Source organism: Alligator mississippiensis, chromosome 4, assembly GCF_030867095.1.
Source record: "Alligator mississippiensis isolate rAllMis1 chromosome 4, rAllMis1, whole genome shotgun sequence".
NCBI lineage: Eukaryota > Metazoa > Chordata > Crocodylia > Alligatoridae > Alligator > Alligator mississippiensis.
Window position 1 is genome coordinate 159,819,425 of NC_081827.1, and position 19,854 is coordinate 159,839,278.

The 19,854-nt window shown below is 46.7% G+C and overlaps 2 protein-coding genes across 3 annotated transcripts; both read left to right on the forward strand.

Annotated features, from left to right (window-relative positions):
* The first annotated feature begins 380 nt into the window (after positions 1–380).
* Positions 381–4,718, forward strand: LOC132250309 (uncharacterized). The gene is made up of 2 exons (XM_059726888.1): positions 381–2,497; positions 4,281–4,718. Exon 1 carries the CDS (start codon positions 477–479, stop codon positions 1,431–1,433), a length of 957 nt encoding a protein of 318 aa, XP_059582871.1. The 5' UTR covers positions 381–476; the 3' UTR covers positions 1,434–2,497; positions 4,281–4,718.
* Positions 4,719–5,877: 1,159 nt separating this feature from the next.
* Positions 5,878–17,764, forward strand: LOC102562452 (checkpoint protein HUS1). 2 transcript variants are annotated; one of them, XM_014601353.3, is made up of 8 exons: positions 5,919–6,033; positions 9,138–9,265; positions 9,780–9,956; positions 10,619–10,726; positions 12,736–12,810; positions 14,608–14,707; positions 15,135–15,266; positions 17,450–17,764. In XM_014601353.3, exons 1-8 carry the CDS (start codon positions 5,982–5,984, stop codon positions 17,530–17,532), a joined length of 855 nt encoding a protein of 284 aa, XP_014456839.1. In that variant the 5' UTR covers positions 5,919–5,981; the 3' UTR covers positions 17,533–17,764. The 2 variants fall into 2 exon arrangements, with proteins under 2 accessions (XP_059582870.1, XP_014456839.1); XM_059726887.1 differs by lacking the exon at positions 9,138–9,265 and having other exon boundaries at positions 5,878–6,033.
* Positions 17,765–19,854: the final 2,090 nt, after the last annotated feature.

A 19,854-nucleotide genomic window follows, 5' to 3' on the forward strand; every position in this document is an offset into this window, starting at 1 on the left:
ATCAGATGGCTTTCCCCTTGCATGGTAATACCAGGACTAAGGGGTCGCAATCGTCCGTCCGAGCTCCACGAAGACCCGGAGACGGAGGACCGCACCGTAAATGAGAGAGTGGTCCTACGGTGAGACAAGGGGGGAGAATTAAATGCAACTTTTCAGACTATGACTGATCTGATGAGTGAAACTTTAAGCTTAAAGACCCAGCTGCGTATGGCCGTTCGAGCGGTCGGAGAAGCAGCTGAGAGAGGGGATTTTAAGAAGCCCCACAAGATGGCACGGAGCAGAGGGAAGACCGCGTGGAGAAACCGGAAGAGAGGGATGGAGCTTCGGGAGAGCCCGCGAGGGTTCGGCCGGTGACTCTGCCCAGCGACGCAGCGTGGATTCTGCCGACCACGCCCCTCTGCCGAAGGGAGGGGGAGTCAAGCGGAGGAGTGCATCCTCCCCTCCTGCCTGAAACAACAACAACCCCCACTGTAACAATGACTACAGCTCCGACAGAAACAGCAACAGCGACAACTCGCGAAGAAATTGATCAGCCTGCAGCATCAAGCAGCCCAGTCATCGGTCCGCAGAGTGCAGTTCATGCTACCACCTATTACGCTCGTTCCAGAGCCGAACTGCAGAATTTGTGTAGAGAATCCAGGATCCGATCCGAAGAAACTCTGGCTGTGTGGTTAGGACGTCTAGTCGTGGAACTTGGGTCCGACCTCCTGGACCAGGAAGAAGCAAGCTTCTTGGTGAGACAAGCTTCATGGAGAAGGGGACATGTCACCGACATCGACATGGTGGCGTTTAGCGTCCACTGGCCTATTCCAATTCCAGCGCTTGTGGCAGGAGTGATCGAACAAAAGGCCCACGTATGGCACGATGGACGACCAGAGCACACCGGTGCAGAACAGCTTGTACTGGCTATTATCGGAGTTTCATATTGCGCCTGGAACCCAAGAGAATGCACGTTGGGACTAACACCGCTCCAACAAATGCGACCATGGCCTCACCGTCACCTGCGAGACCCTGGAACCGTTCCAGTGACTCTCGACAGCATAGATAGTTGTCTTAAGGTTTACGGGCAAAGAAACATCGTGGTTTTGCGGATTGTGCTGAACCCACTGGTCGATCATCCTGTGAGTAGTCTCCTTCATCAGTTGTCAAGACTGCGCGTCCTAATGGAGCCAAGACTATCCAGTGATCGGGAGTGTCAACGCCCGACTGAGGCTCAGAACACGAAACACCGCGAATCCGAGCGTCCAGTATTACGCCAGAGAACGCAAGAGGAGAGATACGTGTTTGGATTCCTCCTGCAGCGTTCTGGACTTAATAAGAGACAGCTTCGGATCTTGGGAGACGTGGGACAATGGCAGCTAGCCTACGAGTTAGGTTTTCACTATCTAGAAGAAAGCGATGAGGACTCCTCGACGATTTCGTCGAGTTGCTGAGTCGGAAAAGAGAGAGAGCTGTCCAGTATAGAATCGTGTTTACATATCTGTATTTAATAGTGATGATAAGTTTAATCGACTGCATTATCGTGCGGTCCTGTGTGATTTTATAAATAGTAGTGGAATAACCATTTTAAGAGAGTTCTTTTACAGATCAGGGATTCGGAGTGCGTGGTGGAGAGAGGCCCCGAGAGGGACAACAACACCGAAAGGAACGAAGGCCTGACGCGCGATTCCACCATGACGCCCACTGAAGTCATGATCGTCCAGTTTTTTGTTATGAATATGATTTTATGTATATGTGTGTGTGCCGGCTATTATTTAATTCGATCCCTTGAGGACGAACTTTTATTGTTGACTGATTTTGTTTTTGCTCGTTTAGTTTCGCGAACCATTGACAGAGCTGTTAATAACCCGGATGATAGGTTTGAAGTATAATTCTATTGTGCCTTCAGCAAGGGGGGATGTCATGACCCAAAGGTCTGATTTTTTGTGTGTGCTTCGGCACTAAGAATTATCCTCGTGGGTTTACAGCTTCATGGCACGGAGAAGTTCTGCTGCACAGAGAACCCGCGTGCAAAGGAATGTTCCCGCCACTTTGCAGCGGTCTTTGCAGGGTGCATTTTCTTTGCAACACAGAAACGCACGGTGCAAAGGAGTTCCCGCTCTTTGCATGCAAATTCGTGCCCCACAATTGGCTAGTGCTAAATTATTCCCATGTGGCGGCTAGCGATTGGCCTGCTAACCGTATAAGAGGCTTGAGCAGTTTCTGCCCAAGCCAAAGAGGACTCCACATCCATCTCGTGGGGACTCTGGGTGTGCGCGGCAGGGTAATAGAAACCCTGTGTGTTGCTCAGAGGAGTTTGACAGCCTGATCCACCGCCCACCTCTTCCCGTCTTCGAACGGAACCTTCTATAAGACGTATCAACGAGTTTTATGCGCGCTTGTCCTGGACATCCGGAGTTCTGTCTGCGTGGAGCCTAGCAAACTCCGCGTGTGTTCGTGTTTTCTGTTGTAACCGCAACTCAAGCAAGTTCTCAGCCTGCACCGCGACCATCTCGGTGTAAGTAAACAATCTTAAAATCAACCGTTACGTGTCTGTGCCTAATTCTAGCTCGGCGCCCGCCCTCTCCGACCCGGCCTGCCTGGGTTGCCAGCCACAGCCTGCGTGCAGAGCAACGAAAAGGGCCCGGGGCTTGACCTGGCCCGCTCAGAGTACACATGGCAGCCTGTGCCAGGGTCCCTCATGGCCAGGATGTGATCCAGCTACCGCGTGAAGGGCAAAGTCCTGTGGCAGTGGTCTGTGATGCAGACCCACTGGGCCTGCAGGGTTTTGATCTTGATGCGGCAGTGCTCCCACATGCAGGCTACCATAGCTTTACAGATGTGGGCATTTGCCTGGGTGTCCTCGCCAAACTGCTGCTGCACATCTGCTTTGCCCCAGACTGCTATGAGTTTGCTGTTCCCTTGCTCTGCCCAACTGGGACCCTGAGCTGATGTCTCCAGTGTAAGGGATGCTGCCATCCCAGGTGTTGCCAGGGATCTTGGGGGCTCAGGTACAGATTCCAGGTGCTTTTGGGGTTTGCCACGTGCCTGCAGCAGAGGGGCATGGTGCCCAGGAGGCAGGCAGCTGGAGGCATGGGCCCTGGGGGGCAGAGCTGGTGTCTGTTGTGCTGTTGTGGCTGGTCCATGCTTGTGGCAGAGAGGCACAGTGCCCGGGGCAGAGAGGCACAGTGCCAGGCAGCAGAAGGCATGGGGCCTGGAGGCCAGCCATGGAGGCATCCCTGCCACGTGGCTGGAGGAACTCCCAGCCACATGGCTCTGCTCCAGGCAGGAGGCTGGCCCCTTGCTGGTGTGGCTGACCAGGAGCAAATTTGCACCCATTCAGCATCTACACATGTACTACTGCATAGTAGCTACTGCACAGTTAATCTAGTACAGTACTTGTATCTACAGGTACTAGCTAACCACACAGTAGATTAATTTACTGCACAGTAAATGCCATGCACATGTTGATGGTGATGCTTAACTGTGCAGTAGATTAGTCTACTGCACAGTAAAGCATCTCATGTAGATGAGATGCTGCACTTTAGGTCTATAAGGTGCATCTCTACCCTGCCTTCTATTAATTGGTTATGTATGTAGAGCCCAGGTAGCTGGCATTCACTGATCAGACTCAGGGCACTGTCACCCCTGAGATGCACCACTGCCTGTTCCCTTAGGAAGATTTTTGAACAACCTTAATTACCAGCAGCAGGGCTGCAGTTTAGCTGTGACACCAGAGAATAAGTGTCACGATCAGATTCAGTAGGTACCTGCACAAATCTAGTTTGCTGATATCTGTAGTATACTTTTCTCTTGTAAAAGGTCACTGATACCTTCCAGGAGGCTTGCATAAGGATCACTAGTCCTCCCCAGTTGTGCTGCATTGGTTAGAAAGGCCTTGCTAATGTGAATGTGTTGCCTTTGTGCACCTGTGCCTTCGAAAGAGTAATTTAATGGCTAAGAACCTGACCCTGTTAGTAAACAGCATCTGAAATGCCCCCCAGAGTACAGCCTACATGATGCCTTACACCTTCTGCTCATATTGACTTCAACAGAAGTTTAGGAAACTGACCCTACCACCGAACTGAACCTGTTGTGATTCACTGACTTGCCCCTACAGCTTCACAGTACTCAGAAGTGAGTATTTTTTCAAGTAGCTGGTTTCACTAGTAATAGCTATGGGATTATGAACAGTACAGGGGGCACAAGAGCAAAATGAAATACATGCTGATTCCACTAGCACTTTGCTTCAATGTGCTTCCTGTTTAATTGCTTGAATTTTTTTTTTTTTTTTTTTACAGTTAACATCTGGAAATCAATAGAAAACCAACATATGTGATGGTAAACCAAGGACAGTCCCAATGAAAAAAGAATGTTAACGAATACAGATAAACACCAAAGTTTATTAAGGGTTAGAATTAACCTGGGAGAAGGACACTTGATTCCTTGCTTGTCCAACAGCTCTCTAACTGGCCAGCTGGTCCAATAAAAGATACTGCAAAAAGTCCTTGTCGGTCACGATAGTAAGAAAAGAAACAGTGACACTGGACTGTACATAGTAGAGCTGCAAACAATTCAACAGAACATGCACTGCAGGAACCAAAAGGGCAGAGCAACTTATAGGCAGAGTCTGGATCCTCTGTGATGACGAATGGGCATTTACCACCTGTGTGCTGCAAGGAGCTTCCCATTTACCCTGAGTGACAGGTGGGTCTTGGATAACATCTAGGGCTGGCCAACATGTGGTACAAGTGGCACAAGCTGCCTCTATGAGGCATGCAGCAGACTGGGGTGAGGGGTGGCAGCACAGCACAGAAGGGGTAGGAAGCAGAAGCCTCCCTTCCCCCATACATTCCCTGGCTACTGTATTGTGTTGCTCTATATGGAGTTCGCTTTTCTATTTGAAGCCATCCATAATCCTCTTCTCTTGGTCTTCTGATTTTTCCCCAGGCCCTATTTGCCACCACCTCTCTTTCGGGTTGCATTTCCAGCCCTGTAGTGTCCATTCTTTTCTTTTCTTAAAGGCATTTTTTGTGTCCCAAGCCAAATCAGCCAAATCAAGTCCAAATCCGTGAGTCAGTCCAGAACCATAAGTGGCCCTACAACCCGCAAACATCCTCCACCCCCACCAGGGGCTTCAGATATTTCCAACGTCTTTTGGCAAGCATCCTATGTGCAGGCTTGGGGTTCAGATGCCCCCAAGTGTCACCTGCCCTCAGCCATATGGTTGCAGGAGCAAGCTAGGGAGGAGCCTCTCATTTCCATAAAATGGGCATTAAGCCCTAACATTGGTGATGTGTAGGGGGTGCATGCACACCCTGAGATCGGCGGTGCACCCCAACAGAAGCGCCATTGACGCTGTTGGCAGTGCCTGCGGGTGGTTACTACTTGCCACCACTGGCAGGGTCTGTGGGTGGTTTCCGATTGCTGCTGGCTGCCGTCGCCACTGCTAGTGGCATCTGTGGGTGGTCGCCAACCACTGGTCAGCGCTCGCCAACCCCTCGGCATGTGCTCAACCACGCCAGAAGAACAGTTATCCCGGAGAGCGCCTAAGGAAAGCTGCCTTCATGGACCCACATACCTGGCGTCTCCCCTTCGATTATGAATACAGTGCCAGAGCTATGCTGCAGCAGCGCGGTGCCACACAGGGGGCGAGAGGCGAGGCTTTCTGAGGGCCGTTTTTTGGGGGGTTGGGCCAAGGGTAGAACAGCTCCCGAAACGCAGGGCGGCACCAGAGGAGGAACAAGGCCCGGCAGGCGAAAGCGGGTCCAACTCGACCTCCGCCCCAGAGCTGGGCCGAATGAAACGGAACAGCCCGTCCTCTCGCTTTCATTTCGACACCAGCACCCGCGCCGCCGCCATAGCCGGCGAGGAGCCCGGCTGCGGGGCGGAAGCAGGGCCCGACGCCCTGCAATGAGCGCGGCTCGGGCGGGGCGTGGCGTGTGGGAGCGCCGCCCCCTGCCCCGCGCGGGACTGCGGGTCGCCCGCGGCGTGCCGCCACCATGCGGTTCCGCGCCAAGATCCTGGACGTCGCCTGCCTCAACCACTTCACCCGTGAGTGCCCCGGGGTCAGGCTTGCTGGGGGCGCCCCTCCCGGGCCGGCCCCTGCTCCAGGGCGCCGTGGCCCCCCCGGACTGCCTTGAGCGTCCGTGCCCGCCCCTGCTCGCGCAGGCCGGGACTGACGGCCGCAACACCCCGGGGTGTCGCGAGAGCCTTTGCGGGTAGTCGGCGCGCAGGCACGGTTCCCAAGCAGGGTGTCCGTCACAGAGGCCAGTCCGGTTGTCCTCTGTGGATACGAAACCCCACGCCTTTACGCCCCCTATCTTTCTCTTGAAGAGAAAAATAAGAGGACGGAAAGGCGTGGGGTTTCGTATCCACAGAGGACAACCGGACTGGCCTCTATGCCCTGCTCACGAGGCAAGCCCCAGCGGTTTCCAAGTGGAGTCGATAGCGGCACCACCGCCCTGCCCCGCTGTGGCCTTCCTGAGCTCGGGAGTTGCTCTGCTGTCCAAAAGGTGAAAATCAGCCTTGTTGGGCTAAGGTCGAGCGCAGTCACTGCGCTGGTCTGATACCGGAGCTAAAATGCATCGCAAATGGCCGTTTGTCGCGGGCGGGACTCCCTACCAGAGCCTCGTAGTTGGCGAGGATATCGGCTACATCCTGACTTTATGGAAACTCCTATGGTTAAGGGCCTGCTGGTGAGGTCCTACGAGGAGAGATTGAGGGACCTGGATCTCTTCAGCCTCCGCAAGAGAAAGCTGAGAGGGGATCTAATGGCTGTCTACAAATTCGTTCGGGGGACACAGCAAGGAATAGGAGATGCTCTGTTTACCAGGGCACCCCTTGGAGTAACTAGGAGCAATGGCCAGAAACTGAGAGAGCAGGTTTATATTAGACATCAGGAGAGCTTCTTCACCGTTAGGGTGACCAGAATCTGGAAGGGGCGCCCGAGGGAGGTGATACTCTCCCCCACCTTGGAGGTCTTTAAGAGGAGACTGGACAAGCACCTGGCTGGGGTCACCTGACTCCAGGGCAGGGGGGTCAGGCTCGGTGATCTACTAAGGTTCCTTCAAACCCTAAATATCTATGAAATCCATGAAACGGGAGACTCCTCCCTAGCTTGCTCCTGCAGCGGTATGGCTGAGGGCAAGTAAAATTCAGGGGCATCCAAACCCCAAGCCTCCGGGCTTGGGCCTGCATGTAGGATGCCCGTCAAAGGATTTGGAAGCATCTGAAGCCCTGGGCTGAAAAGTCTGGGGTGGAGGATACTTGCCGGTAGTATGGCCACGTATGGTTTTGGAACAATTCAAAGGATTTGGAACTGATCTGGCCAATTTGACCAGGAACACGTAAAATTATCCAAAATATATATTTAAAAAAAAAATTCCCAAGGGCACCCTGAAATCTAACGAACAACCCTCGCATCTATAATAGCTGAGAAGTGCTGTCCTGACCCTGAACTCCCTTCCCAATGCCAGTGTTTTTCTTGCAAATTAAAAAATGCCTCCCAGCAAAGGCCTTTTTTTTTTTTTTGTTCTGCTCTCTAACCATACATGTCACTGGCTGGGGATGAGGTAGTTAGGCTATTAGGGGAGCCTGTTTGGTTTATTTTTCCTCTCCTTTAGGAAATGTAAAATAAATAAATAAAAATTCCAAAACCCTTCCTTTCACATGACTTGCTCTTTTTCACTCGAGGGTTTGAAATCCTGAGGGCAGAGATAATTTTCCAATCTCCTCCACTCTTTCCTTTCCCCCCAGCCCCAGGTGGCATTTGGATATTCACCTTTCCCTCAGGTGGGGTGGAAGAGGGGCAGTAAGTACAGCTCCACATTGGGTGGGGGCATGGGGTTGGATTGAGTGGAATGACTTCCAGATGAACTAGACTAGGGCATCCCTGTGCAGTGAACATTTGTATCATGAGCTAGGGGTGTGTCAGAGTCTGAAGACCTACATTTTCACTCTCAAAATGTCCTTTAATGGGCACAGTGGGCCTTTGTACACGCCACAAAATTGACATTTAAAGTGGCTTAAATACTCTTTTGCACCACTTTAATGGTGTTACTGTTTGCATGTTCGGCAGCGTATTCCGCTTTAAATGACTTTGGTACATAACAAGATAAAACACCTCCGAGGTGTTTTAGTTTGCTACCTAACAGTGCAACAGTGCATGGGGTGCTGGAAGCTGACGTACTCAGGGCTTGGTGGGCCCCGCGCAGCTCAGGGGTTGTGGGACCTGGTGGCAGCCTGTGCAGGCAGGCTTCACTAAAGGAAAAAAGCAGCAAGCCTGATCTTCCCCCTCCCCGGAGCCTGTCTGCCTGAGCTGTGCAGGGGCCCGGTGCTTCCCTCATGGCTGTGGTGCCCCCCGGGACTTCCCAGGTTGGGTGCCAGTGGGCAGGTGCTGCCTGGGGGCCCCCTGAACAGCTCAGGGACCACTTAGCCCACTGGCAGCTGGCCCCCATGCCTGCTGCCAAAAAGGCAGGTAAGGAGATGGCTCCCACCCTTGTGTACATAGCATAGGGGTTTAGTTCGGTTTAATTCTGCCTAAATTGAAGCAGTGTTTTTAAAAACCTACTGTTTCAATTTAGGGAGAGCTAAACTGAATTAAATCCCTGTGTCTTGTACAAGCAGCCAGTTAGTTCTTTAAACCAGTAACAAAAGAAAATATAGATATTAATGATTAACAAGGTGTTTGTGTTCAAATCTGCAGGTTAAAATAGAAAGGTCAAATTTAACAAAAGGCAATCTTAATACAGACAGGTGTCTTGGCATTTCTGTAACTGAAAGGACAGCCCAAGGCTGGACATCTTTTGGAAGCAGTGTAAGACCTTTCTATACTGGACAGACACGTAGCAAACAAACCTAGATTGGGGTCTTGTTTGGGGCACTTCTAGTTTATGTTGGTGCTTGTCTTGTTCTTTTGTTCCTTCTCCTGTTACATAAGCTATTCTGTTCTCTTTTTGTAAGCTGCCCTGAGCCTTTGCTGGGAAGGTTGTCACATCAGTTGAATAAATAAGTAAACAGATAGTACAAAGCAGAAGTTTCAGCTTGTCATTGGTTTATTTCTGTCATGCTCTTTCCTATGGAACTGCAAGCCACAACTTTATGAACGTATTTTTTTCTCCTATGCTAGAAGTTCCTTAATGAACCTTTATCCATAGGTGTAATCAACACAATTGCCAAACTAGCCAAGACCTGCACTCTGCGCCTTACACCAGGCAAACTTTATTTCATCCTCACTGACAAAGTAGCAAATGGAGGGGTCAGCATGTGGTGTGAGTTAAGTCAGGTAAGTGCCAGAAAACGAGGGTGACATCCCATCATATATAAACACTTAATATATTTCAATCTTTGATGAAGCTGTGCATTCAACATTATAGGTAGTGTTTCTTGCTATCTGTAGAAGTAGGAACCTGACCTATAAACACTTCAGTAGCATGCAGGTCATTGTGGGATTGATTTTTTTATTCATAGATGACATTTTTTAATATGTCTGAATTCTTTTTCTAGTGTGATCTTAACATCTATTTTGTCTCAGGTTTTTGAGTGCTGGTGAATGGATAAGAGTGACTTTCTGTCTACGAATGGCAAAAGCAGGGCAAGCCCTAATTTTGCAAATGGGTCCATGCTTGGGGATCCTATGTGTGCACAAAGTCTATTTCTTATAGAACATGCATATGGAGCAGAGGGGAACTTTGGCCTTTCCACATTTGTTTCAGAATTTAAAGATCAGTACTGTAATTCTGCAAACTGTAACTTGCTCTGTTTGAAACTCTTTCCTTCTCTCTTCTTGCTTTTATAAGGGAAACTTCTTTGATGAGTTCCAGATGGAAGGAGTAGCAGCAGAGCACAATGAAATTTATTTAGAGCTGATGCCTGAAAACCTATCAAGAGCTTTAAAAACAGCCCAGAATGCCAAGACAGTGAAAATCAAGTTGACTAACAAGCACTGCCCCTGCCTCACAGTAGCTGTGGAACTGGTAAGAGCAGAAAGGATTTTTAAATGATTCCTGTGACAGTACATGGATGTTCCTTTCTGTGAATTGTTCCAAGTAGTCTGAAAACAACAACCTGATATTGGTAGGACCTTGCTGCTTTTTGTGCTTAGAAAGTACCTAGCACATTGTGCAGGGTACTGGAATGGGATGGCAAAAATGATAGGTAGAATACTGCAGAATTGAGGATGCCTTTCCACACTTGTTCTGTTAACTGTTCACAAAATTCATTATTCATTCACTGGGCCCTATCCTACCTGATTTGCACTTGGTAGATTCCCATTGAAATCACTTTGATTGTGTAAGGGGAAAAGACAATATTTATCTTTTTCAGTTTGTTTTATGTTTTTTTTCTCTTTCTTCTCTTCCCTTAGACCTGCCCATACTAAATTGGGGTATGGCACCTATGTTGTACTAGCATCTTTTGATTAGAAGTTCTTAAGATGTTTTACAGATACTAATGAAAAATAAGCTTCGCAAAAGCCCTGTTATATAAAGAAGTATAATTATTTCCTTTTAACCTATAGAAAACTACAGTGTTTTGTTTAGGTCATGTCAAGCATCCGGTGGGACAACGGTTAGAAATCTCTTCTCCTTAGCTCCAAAGCCAGTGCTTTAACCACACAAACTAAGTGTCTTTTCTCCAGCCCTCCTTAGCAAGCAGTAGTCGCATCGTGACACATGACATTCCTGTGGCAGTTATTCCCAGAAGGCTGTGGAATGATTTCAAAGAGCCCAGTGTACCTGACTTTGACGTAAGCAAGTATTTTTTGAGTCACTCTTAAATGCACAAGAGTTTGGGTGAAACGCTATAAGCTGAGTATATGTAGTGTGTAGCAGCTGAGAGAGAAAATAGAAACAACCCAAATTTTACATATATTTTATTTGCATAGAACTGTTTGCCATGTCTGCTGCAATAGCTGCGTAAAAAAAATGTAGAGACAAAAGAAGACTAATAGAAAGTGCATGTTTTGAACTCATACCTTGGCAGTAACTTGAATGAATTTTGTTCTGTTACTGCAGATCGACTTTAGGAAATTCCATTGGGTACAAAGTTAATCTGGGTTTACATTAGCATAAATAAGTACAGATATTCTTCTGTTTTCCCTTTGATTCAGATGTAGATATGTCTTTATTATATTTATATATATTTGTATATGACACCAAGTTAGATGGAGTTGCAGACACTCTAGAGAGCAGGGTTAGGATTCAGAATGACATTGATAAACTGGGGAAATGGTCTGAATCCAATTGGATGAAACCCAACAAAGAGAAATAGAAAGTTCTGTACTTGGGACAGGACAATCGCATACACAAATACAGACTGGACTGGCTGGGCTACAGTGCTGTAGAAAAGGACTTGGGGTCACAGTGGACCATAAGCTGAATATTAGCCAACAGTGTTTTTGTTGGGGGGTCAATAATACACTAGGATATAGTAATAGAAGCATCACTTGCACATCAGGGAAAGTGATTATTTTACTATTTTTGGCACAGCTGAGACCTCACCTGAAGTAGTGTCCAGTTTTGGGCCCCTCATTTCAAGAAGTAAGGACAAATTAGAAAGAGTCCATCAGAGAGCAGTAGGAATCAGGTGAGGTCTGGGAAACCTGACTTACAAAGATAGGCTTAAAGAACTAGGTCTATTTAGTTTGAAGAAGAGAATGTAGGCACTGACTTTTTTTTTTAGGCCGGTTGGTGTTTGCAGGTGTAAAAAATAACTAAACAAAAAAACTGGCATTTTACTTTTAACTCAGCACGTTCCCGCACTGATCCCTGCACATGCCCAGAAGAAGCAGTATGTTACTTCTGTCTGGCTCTGCATTGTTTGTAAAGATAGGGCACTTCAGTGGCAGGGTTTTGGCACTTTTATCTACTAGCTGATTGAATAAGCTTTACTTAAAAGCATCAAAAAGTCCTGTTGAAGCACCTGATCTTTACAGACGCTACAGAGCTGGGTTGAAGTCATGCGCTGCTTCCGGTAAAGTGCGTTTTTTGGGTTTCTTTTAACATCTGCAAGCTGCTCTGTGGGTGTTGAGCACCCGCTGGTTTTTTTGGTGGATGCTTGAGCCCTGAAGCACCCACAGATTTGGCACCTATAGAAAAGATGTCATGGGGGAGAGAGATTTGATAAGTTATCAAATATGTGAAGGGTGGTTATATGAAGCACGGAGATAGACTACTCTCTATGGCTGCAAAGGACATGACAAGGAGCAATGGTTTTAAATTGTATCAAGGTTAGGCTAGGAAGAACTTTCTCACTTTGAGGGTAGTTAAGCTTTGGAACAGAATACCTGGAGAGGTGGTTGAATCTCTATCCTTGGACATTTTTTAAGAATAGATTAGACAGGCACTTGACTAAAATGGCTTAGTGAGGGACAGTTATGCTTTGTACAGAGAGCTAGACTAGATAATATCATGAGGTCCCTTCCAACCTAATCTATGGTTCTGCAGCTAAGAATATCTCTGCCTGAATTTACATGAGAGCTTATTATTTACTTAAAGGAACTGTAGCTCTTTATTTGGAGAAACTGTTTGGGCTTGCTGTTCTGTTGTTGGCTACAAAATAAAAAATCATTACATACTAATGTGTTACCCTGAAACATATGGGATTGTCTACTAGCAATAGTCTGCTTTTTTATGCATCAGTGCTATGATCTGAAAAGGCAAATCTGTTTCTGTAATAGTCTTCCCTTTGAAATATCATAGCATAACAGTGTATGCTTTATTTATAATTCAGTTTATCCTCCCCCCTTTGTTATAGGTCAGTATTTACCTACCAGTGCTGAAGACCATGAAGAGTGTTGTAGAGAGAATGAAAAACCTCAGCAATTCCATTGTAAGTTACAGCTGACCTTCTAATACCTTGTAAAATAGCATAGCTGCTTCCCAGCTACTCTGGGTAGTGATCCTTAAGTTGATTTCTGTCTTTAAAGTGAGATGTGAAATTGAGGTCTTGAATATAGTTGGTTTGAAGTTTGCCAGTGGTATTCCATCCAAAAATGGCAATTCATTTAACTCAAATGTTTCATTTGACGCATCTCAGGTTTGACAACTTTACTGCAAGCCCAAGGCAGATTCCCTAGGGGACCTGCCTGGATTCTTGGAAGGTCTACTTCAGGACTAAGAAGTAGGGTCCCTAGCTGGCAGGCCATTTGTTAGTAGATCTACTCTGAAGCTGTTGCTACCGCTGCTCAGTTTCTGTTAGCAGAGAAACTAATTTGGTCTGATTCAGACAAAAAGCATATTTCAAGAGAACAAAATGTATTGAAAACTACATGTCATTTTTATTATCTGTCTGTAGTCCTATGTGGGTTATAAGAGCAGAATGGTTAACACTAGTCTGCTGTAACACAAATGCTGCAAATAGTGTAAATGTACCTAAATTTACTTGTGTTTGTAGTCCCAATGGGTTCAGCGTGACTATTCACAAGCACAAAGCTAAGCATGAATGTACATGTCCAGAATTTGGTGTTTAGTACTAACCATACTATCTGCTTAAATTCTCTTTGCAGCATTTCAACAGGAAATTTGCATTTCTTGCTTTCAATGGTTGCACACTGTTGCTGAGCATCATTAAAGATGCTGGGTTCCATCCCAGAAGTGGCGGTCTGTCCACATACTTGTATGTCCTTAACTTGCCTCTCAAGGATGTTACCTGGCTAAAGTATTATTTTCCAAAATGCTTTGACACCATCTGAGGCAATGTGTTCTAGAATTGCCAGGTATTGCCAGCAGAGTAATACCTCAGAACTTTTAATTCTATGGTAACAAAAGAGTGACTTACAATGTTGATGCTTCATGTTGGAGATTCCAACATTTTTGAGATGTGACAGTCATCACTACAGAAAGCTCTCACCAATGTTCTTTGGCTTTCAAAAAGATAAAGCTGTCTGATGTTTCCATGTTTACAACTAGAGGTCAGTATTGCTTTGTTAGTAAAATTGCTATGATTCAGTGTTGTGAACAGGATCCGTATGGTAGCAAGGATTTTTGGAAACTTTAAGTAACAATTTGTATTGACTCGGCACTCTTCATTCCAAAGGATCTTGTGTTTTGTTGAAAACTCTGGGTCTGATACCCCACATCATAGCTACTGACAACACTCCTACAGACTGAAGTGGTGAAGAATCAGTCCTCTTGTGCAGTATAGAGATCTTTTGCTCATTACTGACTTACATCCCCCTTTCAGTTCTGAATTTGTTTGGCACCTAAACAACTACACAACAATTGTTAGCTCTAAAAATAATGAAAAGTAGTCAATCTTTTTGCCTGTATGCAAAGAAATTCTAGATGTTTTTTCCTTTTTTTCTCCTTTTGTATCCCTCAAACGTTAGTCAAGGAAAAGAAAGTCATTGGGGAAAGGCATTATCAGGAAAAGAAGGCATGTTAAAACTGAAAACTGCCTTTCAGAACTGAGTTAAGCATGTATGAATCTAAGCGTGATCAAAAGTGTTCAAGGCTTATGGATTGAAGTCACTTCTGAAAATGGAATTTTAATTCCTAAATTGCATGAACACTTTTGCAAATGTTATCCATTCTGTTAATAAGTTAAGGTGCTGCCAACTGCATGAGCTGTACTTTCAGTTTTATTTTTATGGGTAGGCAAAATGAAACTTATTTGCTTGCATTGCAGGTGATTGAAGCAAATCTAAATGGAGAAATGAATTTAAAAATAGAAACTGATTTAGTGTCTGTTACAACTCATTTTAAAGATCTAGGAAATCCTCCATGGGGTAAGTTGCCTCATTTTGCCCTATGAAACATTCATTTTCTCTTGTTGCTTAGGTTTTGGCATTGAGAACTTAAACAGGGAAGAGTGTGTTAATACCTGGAGAAAGTAACTCTTCATATATGTAATCAATCATTAGAATGATTCAAACAAACTATGTTATTTCTCATTCTTTTCATGTGCTTGAATTTTAATAGAGTAGTGAATCATTGAAAAGAAAGAAAGCAATCCAAAGGAAACTTTTTTCCAAAGATGATACTTCTGACTTCTGTAGGAGACGTGAGATTTTTTTCCAGAAAAATCAGCAATTCTGGAAAGGAGAATCCGCTTAAATATAAACAAATATTTGCCAACTAGCATTGAGACTGTTCTTAGTCTGTTTCCTGTGTTAGTCGTGAATATAGGGGTTCTTCTTTTTTGTACCATTTCAGTATTGGATGGCGATTCTCAAAATTCTACTCAGGACCGAGATCCAGAAACCATGGCTGAGGCACGTGTAGACATCAAGAAGCTCCAGCAGCTACTTGCTGGGCAGCAAGTAAATCCTACAAAAGCCTTGTGCAGTAAGTTCACCAGCTCTGTTCTCAGCAGAAACTATTTATCATCATGCTTACGAAGTGCAGGACAAAATATTGTAACTCGCTCAAACTGCCATGTAACCTTGTCTTCAAGGTTCTGTAGGAGAATTTAATATGCACTCTTTCTGCACAAATTTCACATTTTAATTTTCAAAGGTGACTGATGATTTTGGTAACTATTTTAACACCATAGAAGGAATCTGCTTATCAAAAAGTACTGAGATTTGTTTCTGAGAACTAGGCAGGCCCTTTCACAGCATCCATTTAGGTACCCAAATACCCAAAAATCATGAGCCATTTTTGAACGTTGAGGGTGTTAGCTGGGATATCTCTTTTTTGTTCAGAAGACAGCGTGAAATTGGATAGTCAAAGGGAAAATTATAATCTCTACAAAACAAGAGAGAGGTCCTGCTAAACTTCCCTCTCAGGAATATTTTCTTGTTCAGGACCTTTTCAAATCCACTGATCGTATGGCCTACTTACAGATGTGACCTCTCCTCCCCCCCCCCCCCAAGAAAACCCCCCCGAAAACAAACAAACCCAGTGCTTTACTTTTAGCTCAGTGCACCCTTGCACCAAGCACAGTGCATGCCCAGAAGAGACATCATGTTAGGTTGACCCAGCTTGCCCAATGTCTCTATAGATTGCGCACTTCAGTGTGGCTTTTATCTAAAAGTTCAGTGGCTGTCAACTGGGGGTTGACCCCTAGGGTTACTTAAAAAGGTCATAGGGGGTATCCAGAATAATGAGCAGCCAGGAGTGCAGCCTGGCAGCATGGAGCAGCCGTGTCAGCTGGTAAGTTTGTTGTGGGGGAAGGGAGAGGCATTGGGGGGGCCCCACGATGAGGGAGGGAGTGGGGCTGGGGCCAGGGGCAGAGGTAGGTGCTGCCCAGCTAGGGTGGGTCGCAGGTCGGAGCCGTGAGTGGCTTGTCCGGGGGGTGTGGGAAGGGGGAGCAGCTTCCACCGTTGCATGTGCCCTGGGAGAGCATGGGGCTGTGTGCCTCTGGATCTGCACGTGGGACAGGGTAGGGTGCTGCTGCAGGCTGTGGTGGAGCTGGCACTGGGCTCTTCCCAGTGGGGGATTGGGCTGGGTTTGGCTGTGCTTGGGGCAGGCGGTGCTGGGAGTGGAGCTATGGGGGGTGGAGGGCTGCAGCCACCCCAAAATTCGCTGTAGCCCCCCCATGACAGCACCACCACTGCCCACCTTGAGTGCAGCCCTGGACCTGCCCCAACCCGAAGTGGCAGCCCACCCTGCCCCATGCACAGATCCAGGGACACACACCCTCCCCATGCCCTCCTGGGGTATGTGTGGTGGTGGGAGCTGCCTCCCTGGGCCCCTCGGACAAGCTGCTCATAGCTCCATCCCATGCCCTGCCCCACCCTGGCTGAGCATCTGTGTGATGCCACGTGCCTCCTGTGCGCTGGCTATGCTGCCTGCATGGTGGTGGGAGGCACGTGGTGTCGCGTGGCTGCTGGGGCCCCCCTGTGCCCCTGGACAAACCACCTGGGCTCCAAGCATCCCACGACTCACCCCGGGGCCCCATTCACACCCCCCTCCCCGCCCAACAGGCATACCAGCCAGACTATGGTATATATATTTAATGTATATATATTAAATGTGTATATTAAGAATGCATTTAATGATAATTAGTGTATCCTGCCTTATATCACATAATTAGTAACATTAAAAACAAGAAAAAATATAAAGGGATACATGAGCTGAAACTTTGAGGCAAAAGGGGTACACTTGTTAAAAAGATTGAAAACCCCTGTAATAGCTGATTGAATCTGCTTTAGATAAAAGCACCAAAAAGCCCAGCTGTAGTACCGGATCTATACAGATGCTGGAGAACTGGGTCAAACTAACATACTTCCTCTTCTAGTAAAATGCTACAATGTTTTTTTCCCACATCTGTCAGCACCCATGATTTTCACAGTCACCATTAAGTATATTGAGAAAAATGAGTATACCTTCAGTATACAAAAAACCCACACACCTTTTATTGCATAGTGTGAAAGCTCAGATGCTGCTCCCAGTAAAGGTGCTGCATCATAAGATGGTCTAATAGATTTCCTGTTAGGTATATTAACAGGTCAAATTCTTTTGGTGATTCATAAAAGTCATAATGCATTGTGACATCCTTCCAACCAGGTTTTTTTTTCTTCCAGATATTGTAAGCAAAAGGATTGTCCATTTCATTTTGCTTCATGAAGACGTTTATCTTCAGTATTTCATTCCAGCTCTTGCATGAAAACTCAGTCTCAGGACATTTCCAGAGCTGAGGCCTTTCCTACAGAGACTGAATAAACATAAAGCATGGGGATCCTTTCAGCTGCCATGTTTTGCAAGCAGGCAGTTACTGCTGCCTTGTCACCCAGCACAAGAGATCCTGCCTGACCAAGTGTTTCAATTCCTGGGAAAATGAGAATAAGCTTCCTCAGTTGTAAATGCTGATAAAGTGGTGAGTTAGGTGAAGGAGGTAACTGATGTGGCTGTGCTTTATTGTCCCTTTCTGGGTGGGGATCTTCATCCAGATGTGGATGGTCAGAGAACATTGTAGACCATGGTGATGGTCCTACACAGTTATCCCTCTCTATCCCTTGTGTCCTTTATATATTGGTTCCCTGCTCTGATCTGAAAGTGCGGGACAGATGGATATTCCTACAATGTATAAGGAATGATTTACAGAGCCAGTCTCCACCTGTACCATTCGGTATAAAAAACACGCCTAGGTGTCTGGACTATTTTCTTGCACTCTGAGGAAGGAGATGGGGTTATATTGTCCAAATTAATAGTTGCTATTTGTGAGGTTTGTAGTAAAGGGTTTTATGGTATATGCATGTTCAAGTGATATGTTTCCATTTGACAAGGGAGAAGCATCACACAACAAGAATGCGTGGTCCAGGTGAGCATGCAAGTTTTGTCAGGTGCTGTACTCAACACAATTACTATATATTGTCAATCCTGTGTCCCACTGCTGTATTTACTGGTGACCCAGGTCTTCATTTCTGAGGTACAGGTGCGCACTGTGGCCACTACCAGAATGTTGAAACCATCTGCCACCGATGCCACTCTGGATAGAGGGGTCTTCTCTGGTCCAGTCCTCATTGGCTGTGGTATAGAGTCCTGTACTTCGGTGTTCTCCCACTCTTCCGCAGCATCTATCCCTCTCAAGATCTTCCCCTTCATACCTTCCAATGCCCATGCCCTTCTGTAGGGCTCATTTGGAAATTCAGTTCTTCACAGAGATAAACTTACGGGCCTACAGGTTTATTTATCACTACTTTTTCTCTTGACTCAAAGTTAGTCTTGTCCCTATCATGGAAATGAGTCAAATCTCTAAATCTATCCTTACAATGCCCTCCAGGTGCCACCTATGCCATCCCCTGGTCAGAATGTCAGATGCAGGGAGCCAGGAACACAGTATATGTGTGGCCTCCATCTGTTTAGGCCAGTCATGAGTAGAGGGATGTGTTCACCCATTATGGCAGGGTTCACTTTAAGTATCCATCCTTTGGGCACTCAGGTTCGGAAGTGCCTGTCATTCTCCCTCCCCCTAAGTGAATCCACAGATGCTAGCACATGCTGTGTGGCTGCCTCTTGGCAGGTGTGGCTCCCAAGAGCCAGTTTGCATTTCTGTAATTTACAGGAATTTGAACACTTCATTTTTTCAGCAGTGCTCCACCTGTTTGTTTAGAAGAAGTTGCGGTGCCGTAGAAGCCTCTTTTAGCTTTCCCCCCTGTATCTATTAAGAGCTCCCTGCTTAGAATCCAAGGTGCCATTGTTCAGTTCAGAAAGGTGCCTAACAGCACAGCAGAAGGGAGGGAATCAGCAATTTAAAACCTGATCTGAAGGAAATCAAGGAAAGAAAAACAAAGGTAACTGCAAGTCTTCCAAGCACTCTGACCTAGTGGTTTGTGACTCGTGAACAGGGACCTACCGAAAGAGGTGATACTTCCCCTCTGTCGGGTGCTGGTCAGACCGCAGTTGGAGTACTGCGTGCAATTCTGGGCACCGCACTTCAAGAGGGATGCGGATAACCTGGAGAGGGTCCAGAGAAGGGCCACTCGTATGGTTAAGGGCTTGTAGGCCAAGCCCTACGAGGAGAGACTAAAGAACCTGGACCTTTTCAGCCTCTGCAAGAGAAGGTTGAGAGGTAACCTTGTGGCTGCCTATAAGTTCATCACGGGGGCACAGAAGGGAATTGGTGAGGTTTTATTCACCAAGGTGCCCCCGGGGGTTACAAAAAACAATGGCCACAAGCTAGCAGATTTAGACTGGACATTAGGAAGAACTTCTTCACAGTTAGAGTGGCCAAGGTCTGGAACGAGCTCCCAAGGGAGGTGGTGCTGTCCCCTACCCTGGGGGTCTTCAAGAGGAGGTTGGATATGCACCTAGCTGGGGTCATCTAGACCCAGCACTCTTTCCTGCCTATGCAGGAGGTTGGACTCGATGATCTATTGAGGTCCCTTCTGACCCTAACATCTATGAATTTGGGGCAGCTGCCCACCAGTTTTTTGGGCAGAACATGGGATCTAGCAGCCATTTTATGGGTGAAGCACAGCAGGGCCCC

Excerpts from the sequence above, each read along its gene's own strand:
- LOC132250309 (XM_059726888.1), top strand. The coding sequence starts at position 477 with ATGACTACAGCTCCGACAGAAACAGCAACAGCGACAACTCGCGAAGAA.
- LOC102562452 (XM_014601353.3), top strand. The coding sequence starts at position 5,982 with ATGCGGTTCCGCGCCAAGATCCTGGACGTCGCCTGCCTCAACCACTTC. Across the intron at positions 9,957-10,618 it reads TCACAGTAGCTGTGGAACTG|CCCTCCTTAGCAAGCAGTAG; the intron begins GTAAGAGCAGAA and ends TCTTTTCTCCAG. Across the intron at positions 12,811-14,607 it reads AAAACCTCAGCAATTCCATT|GTGATTGAAGCAAATCTAAA; the intron begins GTAAGTTACAGC and ends CTTGCATTGCAG.